General features: G+C 35.3%; 1 protein-coding gene across 1 annotated transcript in view; it reads right to left on the reverse strand.

Annotated features, from left to right (window-relative positions):
- Positions 1-18374, reverse strand: part of CDH9 (cadherin 9) — a 93610-nt gene that overhangs the window by 19048 nt on the left and 56188 nt on the right. Inside the window, exons 3-5 of the mRNA XM_036309358.1 lie at positions 7403-7697; positions 2720-2839; positions 1990-2157 (exon numbers count right to left, since the gene is read on the reverse strand). Of these exons, the coding sequence (XP_036165251.1) occupies positions 1990-2157; positions 2720-2839; positions 7403-7697 (583 nt within the window). The remainder of the gene's footprint in view (positions 1-1989; positions 2158-2719; positions 2840-7402; positions 7698-18374) is intronic.

The following is an 18374-nucleotide window of genomic DNA, read 5'->3' on the forward strand; positions in this document are numbered from 1 at the left end:
CATCAGGGGTAGAAAAAATTAACTATACACAGCAATTTTTAACCTGTTTATGCTTTCAAGTGGGATCTGAATATTTCTGTTTCCTGCAGTTCTAGCCAACCATTATATTTTATGTGCTATCTCTAAAAGCATTTTAGTTTCTGACTATTCAAAATACAAATAGGAAAAAAAACTTACAAAAATTTGTCAATGAAAGTTAGAAATGTTTTTTAAACATTTAATATGTGCTGAAATCTATATAAGGCTAGAGGCCCTCTATGTTAATTTATTTCTAATATTTGTTTTCATAGGACCAAGGTAGGTATATTATCCTCAGGAATAGGGCTCAAGAAAATCATCCTGTAAAATTGGGGAAAACAGAATGAAGAACAAAAGCTCTCTGACTTCAAAGTCTGTTCTCTTTTAAGTTTGGTTGGTGGTTAAGAAGAGGGACATCTGCCCGGCCAGTGTGGCTCAGGAGATCACAGTTTGATCCTGGACAGGGCACATGCCTGGGTTGCAGGTTCCGTCCCCAGTGTGGGGTGTGAAGTTAGGCAGCCAATCAGTGATTCTCTCTCTCCCTCTCCTTTCCTATCTGAAATGATACAAATATATATTTATATTTTAAAGAAGAGGAACTTCTAAATATAACAGCCTGGACTTAAATTGCCATCACTGGCCAAGTTAGTTAAATTCTCTAACCCTTGATTTCAATATCTATAAAATGATAATGATAGCAATAGACTCATAAGTTTATTATGAGGATTGCATGAAATTATGTCTTTAAAATGCTTAGCTCAGGGGCTAGTTCTTGAACATTTTTAACTATTATTATTATAATTCCAAAACTTTTGCTAAGTTTACAATAGATTATAGAATGATAGAATGGCAAGCCATTTGAGAATTCATTAAACCATACTCTTTATTTATATTGAAGGAAACTCAAAACAAAGTTTAGATTTATGTTAATTCAGCTTATTATGTTTTTTAGCAAACTTTATTTTTTTAACGTTCATTATATGTTTAAGTCCACCATCCAAAGCTGAATCATCAAATATTTTAAGTTTGTTTAGCCTGGAAAAATGCTTTACTATTTCATTCTGCAGGAAATAAACATATAAAGTTTGTTTAGCCTGGAAAAATGCTTTACTATATTGGAATCAATGTCATAAATTTAAATTTGAGATCCTTAACTGAACATTTTAAGATCAGGGCCTTTATATGTTTATTTCCTGCAGAATGAAAACATTTTTAGCAAATCCTGGGAATCTGCTTTTGTAGGACCTCATAGCATACAAGATGGTGATGACTGAAAGAGCACTGACTGATTTAACCTTCACCAGTGGTAGCAGACACCAGCAAACTTTAACATGTCTCACAGTGCCATCACAACCAAGGTATACTATAACTGTAGGGGCCACTAAAAAAGGGGAAAAATGCTGTAATTGAACCAACACACAGTGATTTTAAAATAGTGCTTCATTTCAAGGACTGTTAAAGCACCCAGTCTGTGTTTTAGAATCAATTAAGCAAGGAATTATAATTCTTATGTACAGACAAGAGAATGGAGGAAAGACCCATGATAGACATGGGATTTGAAGCCAGGCAATCAGATTTGCGAGTCCACACTCCTACACACTCCTAACCAGGAAAGAAATAAGAAACAAAGCAAGTTGATCTTAGTGAAGGCTGAGAATGATCGTCTGGAAAACTTTACAGCTCTTCTAAAGGTAGAAGAGGATCATTAAAATTGCCAAAAGGACATCATTTCTGTGTGTGTGTGTGTGTGTGTGTGTGTGTGTGTGTGTGTGTGTGTATGTATGTGTTTCTTACTACCTACTCACTGACGAAAATGATCATAATGACTTTCACTTTTGTGGGGAATTGTGATATATTTCGGGGACACGTGTTATGCCTTTATGTGTAAACTAGCTGAGAAACCACTATTACAAGTGTTAGCCTCTCTTCGTAGTGTGTTGGAGAAGCCTTCCAACATGAGACCTTTCTTACTCTGGGGAAATCGAGGTGGGTTGTTGTTGACATCCGTCAGAGTGATGTGCACTGTGGTGGTTCCAGAAAGGCCTCCCATCTGGCCGCCCATGTCTTTGGCTTGTATAACCACTTGGTACTTCTCTCTGTTTTCTCTGCTCATGTCTGGTAATGCAGTTTTTATTATACCTTTTGGAAAAGTAAAGAAATATTTTATCATTTAATCACTGATTTTTAAAATGGAGCTATTTGAGGTCCATTTTACGGAAGTGAATCATAACAAACAGAGAAAATGTTAGTGTACCTAAATACATATTTCAATCTATAGCCACTTTAACATTATTGACAGAACAGAAAGAATTCTTCTATTGGCTACTGCTTAGGAAATGAGTTTTTCTAAATCAATTCATTCTTTTGGTGAACACAAAAAATTTTACTCCAAAAACCATCAGACAAATAAGTTCAATGTTGGTGGTTGTCACATTCTTTAAGTTTGAGTAGAACACAGAAAGTGCTGACATTTTGTATTTAGAGCCATAAATATAAACTCAATAAATAGTCCAGAGTTGATTCAAATAATCTATTTAAATTACAGGAAATTTGATTTTATTCCCATGTATAAATGTAAGGAATACATAGAAATAGATATTAAATGGATAGCTTTTAAAATACCAAAAAAATATATACAAATTAACTGTGTATCCAGATGCATTATGTAATGAGAAAGGGACCAAATGTTAACTGTCGTTACCTGATTCTGGGTCCACTGAGAAATATGGCTGTCCTTGCAATATGCTGTAGACCACTTTGGCACTATTTCCGTAGTTGGCATCATCCGCATCGGTTGCAGTCACTTGTATTACAGATGTTCCTACACAAATGCCCACCCAAACACAGACACTTAAATACATCTCAATTAGAAACTATCCTTCTGAAAAACGACTGCTGATAATGTAGTGAGTTAGACCATGGTTAGTTGTAAGACATTTCCTTAAATGATACTACCTCCAAAAAACTTTACTTTTCTCTTTCATTCCTTTTTATTTTTGTAACTTTAAAAATATCTTTATTGTTGAAGACGCTAATGTGTATCAGCTTCCAAGAGTTAATTGGAAATATTAGATTTTCACTAAAAAGGGGGATGTGCACATGACTCTGAGAATTAAAAAGAACTATGACATGATTTTGAGAGAAACATGGGCAGAGGGCAAAAGCAAAGGAGAAGAGTCAGTGAGAGAGAAAAAGAAGAGACAGATATATTAAGACAAAAATAAACAGCGAGAGAACAGTATATAGAGTATTAGAGAAAAATAATGAAAAGAAGGAAAATTCTAAAAAAAAATTCATTTTTATTAGATGTTATTTACCCCCAAAGTTAATAGGAGTAGTCTTTTAACTCTTTAATTTAAATAAAATTACTAATATAATAAAATTAATATTAGAATTAAATCAGTGTGTACTACTTCAATTATAGAGGCAGCTTTATTATTTGATTATGCATGGGATTATCTGCCAGTATATGACTTACACATAGTCTGACAGACTTTGTAAGTATCACCCTTTAGTTTCCCTCTATAAATGGTTATTTGTACAGGAAAAAGCAGAGAAAAATCACATCTTCAAAATTATCATGAATTTATATTTATTTTTTTAATCAGCAAAAAATTCTAGAAAATTTTATTGTAAAATACAGTCTCCTCCTTCCATTATTCTTATTTTTATCTAAATTTATTGATGGGGGGCATTTGAATTAAATAATAAGATGAAAAGTGATGCTTTTGAGTAGTTACCAAGAATATCATAAAATTAGTTTTTCAAACTAGGTTTTCTCTAAGCATAACTATTTTACAGTAGAGAAAAAATAGTAAAGCACTATATCTATCCAGCTATTACTGTATTTATCAATCTTAACAAAAAAAAAACAGTACAGTAAAAAACCATCTCTGTGTATTTTGGAGCAAGTCAGTTTAACTCTTTGGGGCTCATCCTTATGAATTAAAATAAACGATTATACCGAGTATTTTATCTTCTGCATGTAAATATTGTATATATTTAAAGTTAGATACACATGCAAAGTCTATGGGTGGGCCAAGGAGGAAGTAATTAATGCAGTGATGTCAATATTAGCAATAAAGGATAATTATTATCCTCTATAAATGGGACCAAGACTTACCAGTAGTTCTTATATGTATTTATTAGTACCAAAAGCTGCAACAAGAGCCATACTGTTGCCTGCTCTGTTTTTCAGGTTGTATTTTGTTTTGTTGGTTTTTTTTTTTTTTGTAAATTTAAAGATGGAGGAAATGCAACTGGCAGTGGTCCAAATTCTGATATTTTCTGCTTAATTTTTAAAAAATCTTCATTGTTGAAAATATTATATATGTCCTTTCCCCTCCCCCATTGACCTCTTCCAGCCCCCTACAACCCCTCCCCAGGCCCTCACCACCCTATTGGTCTGTGTCCATGGGTTATGCATATATGCATATAAGTTCTTTGGTTGATCTCTTCCCATTTGCTCTCCCACTTTCCCCACCTTCCCTCTGATTTTTAATATCTGCAATAATAAAAAAGTGTACTGCCTTTAATCTGTCTAAAGTAAATGAAATATAGATTGCCTCAAAGTAAGATATTTTTAAATAAGAAAAGCTGTAAGCCTTCTTCCATTCATAAACTTATATATTCTATATTTTATTATGGCTATTGAACAAGAGAAGGACTTTTAAAAAAGAAAAAAAAAAAAAAAAACCTGTACAGACATGCTTACTCCAGTCCTGTAATAAATTCTCATAGGATCTATCTAGACTGTATTTGTATTTCATATGAGAAGGAAAATATTTGAATTAGGTATGCAGCGGTTGGCAAAAGTAGGCTTACAGTTGTGAGTACTTGAAACAGTATATTCTTGTATTTTTATCTATTAATTATTCTATTATCTATTTGTATTATAACTATGAACCTACTTTTGACTACTCATGTACAGATAATAATATTCCATTGAATATGCAAAACAATATATGAGAAAGCACGTACTATTCAGTTTAAATATCAGGTTAGCCAAAGGACATATATACCTTGTCCATAGACACAGACAACAGTGTGGTGGAGGCCAGGGGCGAGGGGGTGATGGTTGGGTGAAGGTGTTATAGTGTCAATTTAAAAAACAGTCTCTAATAAATATTGTTTTCTAAAATTAAATAATCTTTTGAAATTCTGAAGTTATACAAATTTGAATCAATTATTATCAAAATGTACTATATTCAAGTATGTCTGTCATCTCAATTATACTTTTTACTCCTATGGGTATGTCATGTTTTTGGAGAAGGAAAATGAAAGTTTGTGTACAATTAAGTCTCAAAATATCTGCCAAATAACATATATACAAGAAAAACAATTACGTTTTAGAAAAATTAAAAGGTGTCGCCTGGCTAGCATGGCTCAGTGGTTGAGCATTGACCTATGAACCAGGAGGTCACAGTCTAGTCAGGGCAAAGGCCTGGGTAGCAGGCTCGATCCCCCATTGGGGGCATGCAGGAAGCAGACAATCAATGATTCTTTCTCATCATTGATGTTTCTATCTCTCCCTCTCCCTTCCTCTCTGAAATCAATAAAAAATATATAGATTTTAAAAATTAAAGGGTGTTAACTGGAAAATCAAACTGCTTTAGAATGCTCATGAATAGGAAGTTGAGATGGAGGGTATAAATTTTAGATATATCTTTTTTTTCCATTAAAAAAATCTTTATTGTTGAAAGTATTACATGCCCCCTTTTTTACCCCATTGACCTCTTCTAGTCTGCCCCCACCCCTCCACCCCAGGCCTTCACTGCCCTATTGGGGTGGGTGGGTGGGAGAAGATCAAACAAAGAACTTGTATGCATACAATTTTTAGATATATCTTCATCTCAAATGTAAGCCCACACAGAGATCATGATGTATGTAGGTTTGCACTGGCCCACTGGTTGACCCCTGTGGACCAGTCCAGGACTTTTCATGGAACTGTACCAGGATAATAGATATTTAAAAGTATTAAAGAGAACACAACAGCTACATTTCATCCTAGGCTTTATGATTGCATAGGAGTCCTGTTTAATTTGATAAGTCTCTTTCATTTTACTGAAATGAATGCCTGAAAAGGCAGTAGAACTGCAGTTTTCTCACACAGATGAGATTTCCTTTGATGTTAGAGGAAATTATAACTTTTATACAAACTCTTAGTTCTTCTGACTACATGGCACAAAACATTTAACATCAATCACTCAGTAAAGGTGGATATAAATTTATTTTTCCCCATAAAGAATTTATTTCAGACATGTATTAATTATAATAATGTCAAACTTATAGACTTAAAGCTGATTTTAAAATAGTATTCAACTAAATAGCATCAATTGTGAAAATCAATTGCATAGTTCAGATATTATGGAAGCTTACTTCACTGAGTTTTATAGGTTTGTTTTTTTTTAGAAATATATGATTTAAGAGTCAGCTCTTATCTCACTAACAAATCTAAACCTTTCACAAAAGTAGAGCTAAATGTAGTCAGACATGCAGATAAAAATTATTTCCTAATTGATGGCATTTAAAACTATGGGCAGCCTTAAAAATGAAGCAGGTATTTCCAGTTTGCACAATAGTAACTAAATAACATAAAAAGACTTGAAATGTTGTTGTTATGCTACCAGGTTATTTGATCTTAATTCAGTTGCTTAATCTTTCTGAATCCTGGGTCCTTAATTAACAGAATGGGGGTTTGAAGTTCTATTTCCCATGCCTACAACATTAAGTTGTTTCAGTGATCAAATGAGATGATCAAAAGAAATTTGTCAAATGCAAGAACATTAGTTATTATGCAAAATAATTTGAACAAAACTGCCCAAACTGCTAATACTATTTGTATTCCTTTCATTTCACACAAAAATACTCAACTTGACTGCCATTTGAATGACAGTTAAGTAGAAGTGAAAATGTTAGTTGAAATGCAATAAAATAATTATTCTCAATAGTGATCATTTTAGATATCAGTTACAGCATAGCAGGAAACATTAAGATATAAACTGTTGAAAATATTTAAAAGTGAGATAGCTAACATTAAGTAGTAATTTTCAGTTATAATTCTTATCTTTTTTTAAATACACTTTTATTGATTTCAGAGAAAAGGGAGAGGGAGAGAGAGTTAGAAACATCAGTGATGCTGCTTCCTGCACACCCCCTAATGGGGATTGAGCCCAAAGCCAGATCATGTGTCCTTGTCCAGAATTGAACCCTGGAGAACCCAGGACCCTTATGTCCACAGGCCGATGCTCTATCCACTGAGCCAAACCAGCTAGGGCTATATTTCTTATCTTGAAAGAGGCCACGTATCATGACTGAATGTTCATAATAATTATCTTATCAAACAAACAAACAAGTTAGTTTACATGGATTAGCATATACCTACCTACTCCAGACATTTCAGGAACACTTGCAGTGTATAAGTCTTTTGTGAATTTTGGTTCATTGTCATTTATATCATGGATTTTAATGATAAATTCAGATTCAGGTTCCACCTGCCGTCCAGTCTTTCTGTCTATAGCCTTGGCACGAAGAATGTACAGGGATTTTTCTTCTCTGTCTAATTTCTTTGCAGCATGAATATCTCCTGTATTTTCATCTATAATGAATATACTGCCAGCCCCATCTCCTGTTAATATGTATTTTAAATTTCCATCTCCTTTATCTTGGTCAGTGTGAAGCTTCAGATAAGTAGGAAAAAAAAGAGTTCTATAAATATATGCATTGTTATTACAGAAAAATAATGTTGGCACAAATCAATTTATCTCCACATAACAGCACTGGAACAATGATTGCAATGGTTATCTTAATTTTCACCGTGGGAAAACTAAGCATTTTAGTTTTATCATTCTCAAAAATTTTAAACAATTGTAATTCTACATCATAATGGACCAAATTTAAAATATAACAAAAATGAATATATCTTTTTCAAAACAGTGTTTCCAGAATATTTTAATAGAATGTTACCACCACTTAAACCTCTAGTACATTTACAAAAATAAGGTTATTAACTTAGATCTTGAGTATAAAATATTAATATATACTTGATTACATTTAAAATTATTAAACTCAAAAGAAGGAATATAAGGAATTTCTCAACTTATTATGGAGATAAGTTTGGGGAAAAATATTGGATTTTGAAGTTATTTTACCTCCTTTCAGTATAACATTGTAGATACACAGGTTTTGTCATCAGAGAGACCAATCAGAGAGAGAATTTTAATCTCATATATTATTTTCTATGGGATTTTGGGAGGGTACTCTTTCAAACACAGTGTTCTCATTTACTTTTTTAAATTGACATTTTGTGTATATATGAAATTTCAAGTGATATAAAACATGCATGACTTTTCCACTGGCCATTAATAATTTAATGAAATTATGAAGATTTTTTTCATAAATTGTATTTCTTCTTCTGATCCATACGCATCTTAGAAATAAACTTCTTAGTGTATAAGGCTGTTCATTGGGTGTTTAAAATAGATAAAACATGTTTACATTGGAAAATAATCTTAACGTGTTTGCAAACCTAACAATATTCTGAAACTTGTGTCTTAACTAGCTGATGTCTGCTATATATTGTCTTTGAACCTGATGAGGTGCTTGGTAAAGGCAAATATTTGGTAGTGGAAGAAAGTAGTTACAAATTCCAGCTATGATCTCATGACTAGTTATAGGAAATGAGAACTGTAAATTGTCATAAATATGTCCTCTTTATCTGTTAGGAATATATTTGTATGTCTGCATAAGTTAAACAATTATTTTTTTCCTCTCCTATCCTTTTATCATGCAACGTAAGATGAATTTACTTTATATTACAGTATTTAAGAATTGTTCATATTACATAATTATATTGAAGTTACAGGATATCAAGGGGAAGAGTACACATGACTTTACCTCTTTTGGGGGAGGGATCTATGTGTTTCAGTATGCACGATAGTTGTATCATGTTATGTGAAATTACACATCTTGTTATTGTCTTTATTTGAAGATCAGGGAAGCATGTATGGTATGAAATTGTCAAGGAGCAGACTTGTGATGGTTAATTTTGTGTCAATTTGCATCATGCGATCCTCATACACTCAGTTAAACATTATTCTGGATGGGTCTGTGAGGGTGAGATTAATATTTGCATTGGTGAGCCACATAAAGCAGATTGTTCTCCCCAGTGTGGGCATGTATCATCCAATCCACTGGAAGCCTGAATACAATCAAAGGCTGAGTTAAGAGAGACGCTCTCCCTGTCTGGGTGTGCTTGTTCTGCAACATACATCTTCTCCTGCCTGTAGACTCAGCCTCAGACTGGAACTTGAACGTTCAGCTCTCCTGCTTATCAAACCTTCAGACTCAGCATGGAACTATATTTTGGCTCTTCTATGTCTCCAGTCCACCGACTGCAGGTTTTGGGACTTCCTGTATTCCATAGCACATAAACCAATTTCTTACAAGAAATATATATTAAAAGCCTAATATGCTAAGTGTCCAGTTGTCCGTTCAACCAATCAAAGTGTGATATGCTAATGATATGCTAAGGGTGCTCAATCATTCACTATGACATTCACTGACCAACAGGGGGCAGATGCTCTGACCAGTAGGTTAGCTTGCTGCTGGGGTCTGGCCAATTGGGACTGAGTGAGATGGCTGAACATAACCTGGAAACCTCCCATGGTCCCTCCCCAGCTGGCCAACCTCCTAAGTCCCTCCCCAACTGTGCACTGGTGGGGTCCCTTGGCCTGGCCTATGCCCTCTCGCAATCCGGGACCTGTCAGGGGATGTCAGAGAGCCAGTTTCGGCCCAATCCCACTCAATGCAGGAGCTACCTGTGGTGGTCAGTGCAATTCCATGGGGGGACACCACTCAGCCAGAAGCTGGGCTCATGGATGGTGAGCACAGTGACGGTGGCATGAGCCTCTCCCACCTCCATGGCAGTGCTAATGATGTCCGACTGAGCCACCAGTTGGACATCCCCAGAGGACTCCAGATTACGAGAGGGCTCAGGCAGAGCTGAAGGACTGTCCCCCCAAGTGCACGAATTTCGTGCACCAGGCCTCTAGTATATATATAAGATATACCTTATTCTCTGATTCTTGGGAGAACCCAGACTAATACAACATTTTAAAGTAAAATTTGTAAAATCAAAGCAAATTCATTCCTAATCAATTTTTCTTTAAAAGTTAGGTGTGGTTTTATTTGTTTACTTTTTTTTATTATTTGCTTGTTTAAATTTTGTTTTAAGGGCTTTTAATTGCGAAAGTATTCCATAATGCCCAACTGTTACTATCAGCCAATATTCATGTATCGTTAAAAAAAAAAGCCTAAGCAACCAGATGACTGGCTGACCAGCCAGTAGCTATGATGTGCGGGAACCAACAGGGGTCAGACACTCAATGCAGGAGCTGCCCCTAGTGGTCAGTGCGCTCCCACAGCCAAACTTACACACTGTAGTACTCTATTCAACAGGCAATGGAAAGACTTGGTATTAAAAATGGGTGACTAAAAGGCTCTATGGGTTGGCTTAATCATTTAAATGAACATGTTCTAAATTTGAAATTCAGAGGAGGAAAAGTGAGACATCACCGAATTGTTTTTAGAATGTAGAGCTAGGAATAGAGGAGTGGGAGATGCAATTATGAAACACCCCATTTTTCTATGTATGAAACATTTTCCCCATTATTCCTTATCCAGTAATGCCAGATGCATTAAAATTTTTTATATATGTAGTGAATGCTTAAGGCCTAATTTTGTTGTAATTAAATTTTCCAGCATATTATGTATAAAGATATTTTGAGTTGAGTCGTAACATCAACCCTCATGGCCTACTACAGCTACCTATAAATGCAATTCCATTACCAAGCAACAGGCTTGTCCTCGATCCTTTACCTGTCAAATCCCTAATCTGCCCAGAGATGGGGGTGGAGAATGGCTGAGAAGTGTGAGTAAAGCTTCTTTTATTACCATTTCTGTAGGTAGATAACATGCCTGCTAAGCTAATAGTCAACCTTGGGTGGAAAAAAAAGTAATAAATAGAAATGAGAGATATAATAAAAGGAAAAGGTTAGTATACCAGGGAGGGATGCAACGATGCAGTTTCCAAGTGAGTGACTCGGCAACAGAACTATACTCTTAGTTATCCCTTTGAGATCTAATGATGACCAATGGCAGGTGGAGGGAGAAGCCTCAGGACTTGTTGCCCCCACAGAAGAAGCACTGAACTTCTCATTTTACCATCGCAACAATGGATGTGCTGACTTGATAAACACTGGCCCCACTGTTTCAAATGTTCTGTGGGTATATTAAGAGCTCGGTGGGTTGTGAATAGGAGTGAAATAACATTCCTAGAATGTTGTTGGCGTGATGAAAAAGCCTTAATAACATATATAGGGACCTTAGAAAAAGCTGTTCTCTAATGCCTGGACATTTATCTAGAGAGAAAACAAAGCCCTACTTAAATCAATTAAAATCAGTAAAAACTTTAACAGAGCTGTCAACAGTGGTAGAAAAAGGCTTATTCAGTATAAGGAAAGACTATCAGGCATCATTATTTTCTGGTGGCTTCAAAGGCCAGTAACTGTATAGCTTAGTGAGCCAAACAAAGGCAATTTAATAGTATGAACACTATATTAAACTTTAGTAATAGTAGGACACCACAAAAAAGTGTGACTTTTATCATTGTTTTTAAAGTCCAGAATATTACAAAAACATTTTAAAAAGTCTTCACTATGGTTTAAATTTTGGGTTTTATTAGATAGAGATGTGAAATCTTGTCATTACACCTGGAAGCCAGTGTCCTAAACCCTTCCCTATATTAACTGGGATATTATTATATCTACAAACCAAATATAATCCAAAATTCACTGAATAGTGTTTGGTCACCATCTCAGTCAGTTAGAATGTATGGCACAACAGGAAATTACTACATTAATCTCTCTGACAAAGCTATACGATGAACAAATGGTTTGCAAATTAATTTATAGAATTAAATTAAAACCAGACTTTTGTAAATAACTCTTCAGAGTGAGAAAATATGTTATGATTTAAATTGAAGTCACTACTTGATAAAAGACTTCTGAAAGCTGTACAGAAAAGGAAGTAAATTTGGCCTTATAAAATTACACATTCAATAAATACTTATATTAATATATATAAAATGTTCAACTGACTGAACCCACTGGAGGAATAAGAATAATTGCACTGACAGAATATTCAAATAACTCTGTAGGCATATCATCATCTTAAAAAGCTTTGCAGAGAAAAATCCTATTAAAATGGTATGAGTCAAATCCAATTTATTGTCAGGGTGTTACTAAATTTAATCTTAGTAAAAAATATAACACAAACTATAAGACAAAAATTGGAAATACATCTTAGAAGTATATAGTGTGGAAATATTGACTTAGAACAGATGATTGACTAGGGAGTTCAGTAGTTCACCTACAACATATTTCCTTCACATTACTAGAGAGAGGTTAAAATTAGGGATGTGAACATGACCTATATTGTAAGCATTCTGCAGAAAAACAAACAAAAAAAAAAACCCTATGACAAACCAATGTTATTTGATAGAAAGGTAGTACTTACCTTTAAAATTCTTTAGTGGGCTGTCCATGCTTTAGGGTTGCCTTTGGTTATTAAATCTAGAACCTATGATTAATGAGGCATGCTCTCTTGAAAATGTCTCGTAAGCTATGTGAGTACATAATGGGGATGCTTCAGACTCTAAATAAAACATTTTTTAAACAAGTGACTGTCCTTCTTACTTGGGATCCATTCTTTAGAAGTGGGCTAGAGATGCATACTGTGGGGAACTGGGAAGCTGTACTGAATACCCTGAATGTCTTTCTCCTTTAGATTTTTCCATAGATTATTGTGTCCTTGAAATTATCAGTAAAGCTTGATATTGGGCAATATCTCTGACCTATGCGAATCTGATTTGATAATTCCCTATCATTTGTCTTCACTGACAAGGAAAGGACAATCATTTATCATTCCTTAATAGTGACAACCCAAGGCTGGTCTCACAGATATCTTGGTTCAATGGTGCCCACAAACTTTCATCCTCAACACACAGGTCTTAAAAAAACAACAACAATTCTCCCTAGGAATTAATTTAAATTTATGCAGTTTTAAGACTAATTTTCATTGCATTAACCACAAATGTCTCCATTCCTTAAAGAACACAATTTAAGAAGAGAAAAGTCGAATAGTGAGGCTGTTTAAAGACAGTAAGGAAACTAAAATACATATGCAATTAGAAAACGTTGTATAATTGATAATCTATGGTATTAGCATAAAACACCCTGACAACAGAGGCTCTTCACATTAACTTCAGTGTACCCTCAGTGTTTATAGAAATGTTTATATTTCTGCAGCTATTTCCTCCTTTTTGCTGCAAAACATTAAAGTTTATACTTAGTAATACATCAGACATTTTCTTAACAAAACCTAATAGGGCAGTAATTTGAAATATACAGCCATTATATAATTTTGCTTCAATTATACAGTGCAAATTTGAAACTATAACTATCATTCTATTCATTTTCTCTATTATACTTCAAACTATTTTTTAAATAAACTTATGCACCAGTACACTACAAGTGAACTCACAAAGCATATTTTCCTAGACATTGCCATGGATACTGCCTTAGTGAATTTACCATTCTACCATAATGAGTCTTTATTTCTTTCTTCTATCTGTACTTTCTAAGTAGTTACCTAGTCAAATAGGTTTACAGGCAAATTATAGGTAAACACTCTCACAATGACATTTCCATTCCCAATTTTTCACTGTCTTTTCAAAGCTAATATTCAAATGCTTGCCTTTCCTAACCATCATTATGCCAAAGAAGCAATTTAAAACTTTTTATGATCCAAATAAAATGCTCTATTTCTCTCTGAGCGATCCACTATGTATCCATCCTCTCATCTTGCCTTTTCCAGCATACTCTACAGTGGTCAACAGAGCTACCTTTTGTATGCTTGATTGCATCAAAATTATTTCCTCTATTTCTCACTCATCCCCTTTATCCAAACTATCTGTAGATTCTATAATCTCCATCTTTTCTGTTAACATATTAGTTCAAACCACCACTGTTGACCACTTGGATTACTTTAGTAACTTCCTACTCAGTGTCCCTGAATCTCTCTCGCCTTTAGGACCCAAATTCCACAAAGCAACCAGAGTGATTTTTCCCCCCAAATATAATTAGTTTATATGAATCACTTCCTTAAATCAGATCTATGGTTTTCATTTTTTTTTCATTCCAGTAACTAACTCACTCTCTCTCTCTCTCTCTCTCTCTCTCTCTCTCTCTCTCTCTCTCTCTCTCCCACACACCAAAAAATCAGATAAAACCAAAAGATCATTATGGCTTCCAAGAACCTATGTGACCTTCCCTCTTTGTTCCTCTTAAAATTATCTACTCATTGTTTCCCTCCTCATGCACTAAACTATATCCATATTGGCTTGCTTTCTTCACCATGGATCTCAATATAGTTGAGCACAAACTCTTTAATTTAGAGTGACAGATTAATTACGTTGCTCAAGGTCATGTTAGAATTTTATTGCAGAAAGGCATTTAAAACAAAGTTTCCTGACTCCTCATTATTCTTTTTTCATTTCTTTCTATAACACATAAATTCCAATTAGCAATAACACTTTCCACAGTTTCCTTCATTAGTGGTTAATTATCAATTTTGAGTATTAATTATCTCTCTAACTACAGTTTTGGAAAATTAGGAGCTTTTTTTCTTTTTGGTAACTGCCCAGTTCTTCCCATCTGGAAAAAATAAATCACTACTCTTTGGAGATAAAACATTATTCCCAGCTTCTTATGGAGGAAGAGGCTATAGAAGAGGTAGAAGCTGGGCAGTAGTTCATATGCTTATGAGTCAGTGAAGACTGAAATAATGTCCCATATTGAGTTGGCTATTTTGAAATAAGCTAAAAATTATCATTGAGGTAAAACAATTGTATTAGCTGGATGATCACAGGTTATATCCATCATATTTTTCAGTTCAGATAGTTTTTACTGTGGGGTAAATAGGTAAAAATTATACTGGATGGCAATTGCATTTGGTGTCTAAAGAACAGCACCTGCAAAGAAATCTATGCAATATTCAATTTGTCCAGATTAGTTTTATTTTGGGAAAGAAGTTCTGAAATATATCCAAAGCAGTTTACTCATCAATTGAAAGTCCTCCACAAAAACAGAACGATTGGGAAACCAGTCTGTGGAGTGGAAAAGAAAAACTCCCTCAGTTTTTTTGGAGGGAATAACTTTTAAAAGACTTAAATGGCTAGTTTACTTGGTTCAGTTACGAATTAAACTTGTTGATTTTAACATTGCTGTTACATATAAAACAAACATATGTGATGTTCTGATAAAAATTGTACAAATAAAAATAAATTATAATTTTTATCCTATATAATAAAGAGTTAATATGCTAATTAGACCAGACAGTGGAACAACCTTCAAGAATGACCAGTGGGCAGGGGGCAGGGCTGTGAGGCCCAAGGCAGCTGGGGCTGTGAGGGCCTGCTCTTGCATGAATTTCGTGCATTGGACCTCTAGTGTTATAATGATTCTGCCAAAACTTTAAAAAATCAAATCTGTGGTATGTGTCATAAAATTTAATTTAAATGACAATTTACAATGGACTGTTAGAATATTTTCCTAAGCAGTTAACCCTTAATTTCAACTAAAACCAAACATTACTAGTCTGTGATTTCTCAACTATTCTTTTTTAGCTGTTTGCTTTCTTTCTTTTCAAACATTAACTCCCACTATCTAGAAAGTCTTCTCTCTACTTCTTTGAAGTATTCCCGACTGTTCTTCAGGGCTCAGGTTAAATGTTACAATATGTCGAAGCTCTTTCTTATATCCTGTGTTAGTTTCCTATTCCTGCTGTAACAATTTACAACAATCATAAAGGCCTACAGTAATACACATTTATTAAGGTGCAGTTCTCTAGGTCAGATGTCCACCAAGGTCTAAGTAGGCTAAAATCAAGATATCAGCAGGGCTGTATTACTTCTGGAAGATCTATGGGAAAATCCATTTCCCTGCCTTTTTAAGTTTCTAGGGCCTACCTGATTGATTCCTTGGCTCTTTTCTTTTTTAAATTTTCACCTGAGGATGACTTTCAGAGAGAGTAGAAGAGAGAGAGAGACAGATATTGATGTGAAAGAAACACATACATTGGTTGCCTCCTGCACAGGCCTGGACTACAGCCTGGGGTCTGGGCTGGGGAGGAGCCTGCAACCTAAGTACGGTGCCCATGACAAGAATCAAACCCAGGACCCTTAGGTCCGCAGACCGACGCTCTATGCACTGAGCCAAACCAGCTAGGGTCGGAGTCCTTGGATCTTAAGTCCCTTCCTCCAGCTGCAAACCCTGCAATAGCAGGTCAAATGATTTTCACGTGGTATTTCTCTGAACATTATTTTTTGGTTGCATTTCTTTACCAATTTATCTCTATCTCCTCTCTCTCTCTCTCTCTCTCTCTCTCTCTCTCTATATATATATATATATATATATATATATATATATATATATATATATCTGTCTCTATCTCTGTCTGTCTCTGTCTCTATCTCTATCATCTCTCTATATATCTATCTATCATCTATCTATCTATCATTTACCTATCATCTATCTATCTCTCTACTATCTCTATCTCTGTCTGTATTTCAAGAATAGCTGAATAGCAACCTCAATTCTCCTTTGCCATACAATGTACCAAAGTCATAGATTCTAGGTATTAGGACATAAGCATATAATTCTTCCTATCACATATATTCAGGTATATTTTCTTATACTAATCCATCTTTCTACAGTTAGCGGATGTGTGATTGATATATCATAGACTAAGCTACACTAACCATCAGTATCCTATATAATAAAAACCTAATATGCTAAGTGCCTGGTCGGCCATTCAAGCAATCAAATCATAATATGCTAAGGATATGGTAAGGCTGCTCAACCACTTGCTATGGCATGCACTGATCACTAGGGGGCAGGCTGTCAACTGTTCAACCAGTTGCTATGGCGTGCACTGACCACCAAGGGGCAGACAGTCGACCAGTTGACCAATTGCTATGATGTGCAGTGACCACCAGGGGAGATGCTCTGACCAGTAGGTTAACTTGCTGCTGGGGTCTGGCTGATCAGGACTGAGTGAGATGGGCCGGACATGCCCTGGAGCCCCCACCGTGGTCCCTCCCCAGCTGGCCAACCTCCCACGTCCCTCCCTGGCCTCGATTGTGCACGGGTGGGATCCCTAGGCCTGGCCTGTGCCCTCTCGTAATCTGGGACCCCTTGGAGGATGTTGGAGAGCCGGTTTCAGCCTGATCCCGCAGGCCAGACCGAGGGACCCCACTGATGCACGAATTCATGCACTGGGCATCTAGTAATATAATGGTTAAAAGGATGGATTCTTAGAGACAGACAAATTTAAAACCCTAAGTCTGCAATTGATACTATATGACTGAAGCAAATGATTTAGCCTTTCTGCATCTCCATAAAATCATCATAATAGTAGTGATCATCCTTAGAATTAAGGGTTAAGTTTTTAGTAATATATGAAACAATAAAGTATCTAGGCTATGGTTAGTGCTCAATGAAGATTACACATAATCATTAGCAAATTCAAAAAGTTGGCCTTTCTTCTGCTTTTATCATTTAGCTATGAGCACATCTAATTATTTGTTATCCTTAGCACTTAGCTTTTAACATTTCCTTAATTTGATAACTTCTGTATATCCAATTTTTAAAAATTTCATTTACTTTCTTCAAAAATATCCAAATATCCATTTGAATTTTAATATCACATTTTTAATTTCCATCTAAAATATTAAACTAAATAAACTTATTTAAAAAAATATATTGTTAATGTTTTTAGAGAAGAATGGAGAGGGAAAGAGAGATAGAAACATCAATGATGAGAGAAAAATCATTGATTGGCTGCCTCCTGCCCCACCCTGGGGTTTGAGCCCACAACCCAGGCATGTGACCTGACTAAGAATTGAACCATGACCTCCTGGTTCATAGGTCAATGCCCAACAACTGAGCCATGTTGGCCGAGCAATAACCTTATTTTTGAAATTTGTAATCTCATTTGCTATAGAGTGGTATTGAATACATTTTCTCCTATATAATAAAACCCTAATATGCAAATACACTCAACAGTGGAACAACCGGTCGCTATGACATGCACTGACCACCAGGGCGCAGACACTCAACCAGGAGCTGCCCCCTGGTGGTCAGTGCACTCTCACAAGGGGGAACACCACTCAGCCAGAATCTAGGCTCACAGCTGGAGAGCGCAGTGGTGGTGGTGGGAGCCTCTCCCACCTCCGC

The sequence above is a fragment of the Myotis myotis genome, unplaced genomic scaffold (assembly GCF_014108235.1).
Source record: "Myotis myotis isolate mMyoMyo1 unplaced genomic scaffold, mMyoMyo1.p scaffold_m19_p_5, whole genome shotgun sequence".
Lineage (NCBI taxonomy): Eukaryota > Metazoa > Chordata > Mammalia > Chiroptera > Vespertilionidae > Myotis > Myotis myotis.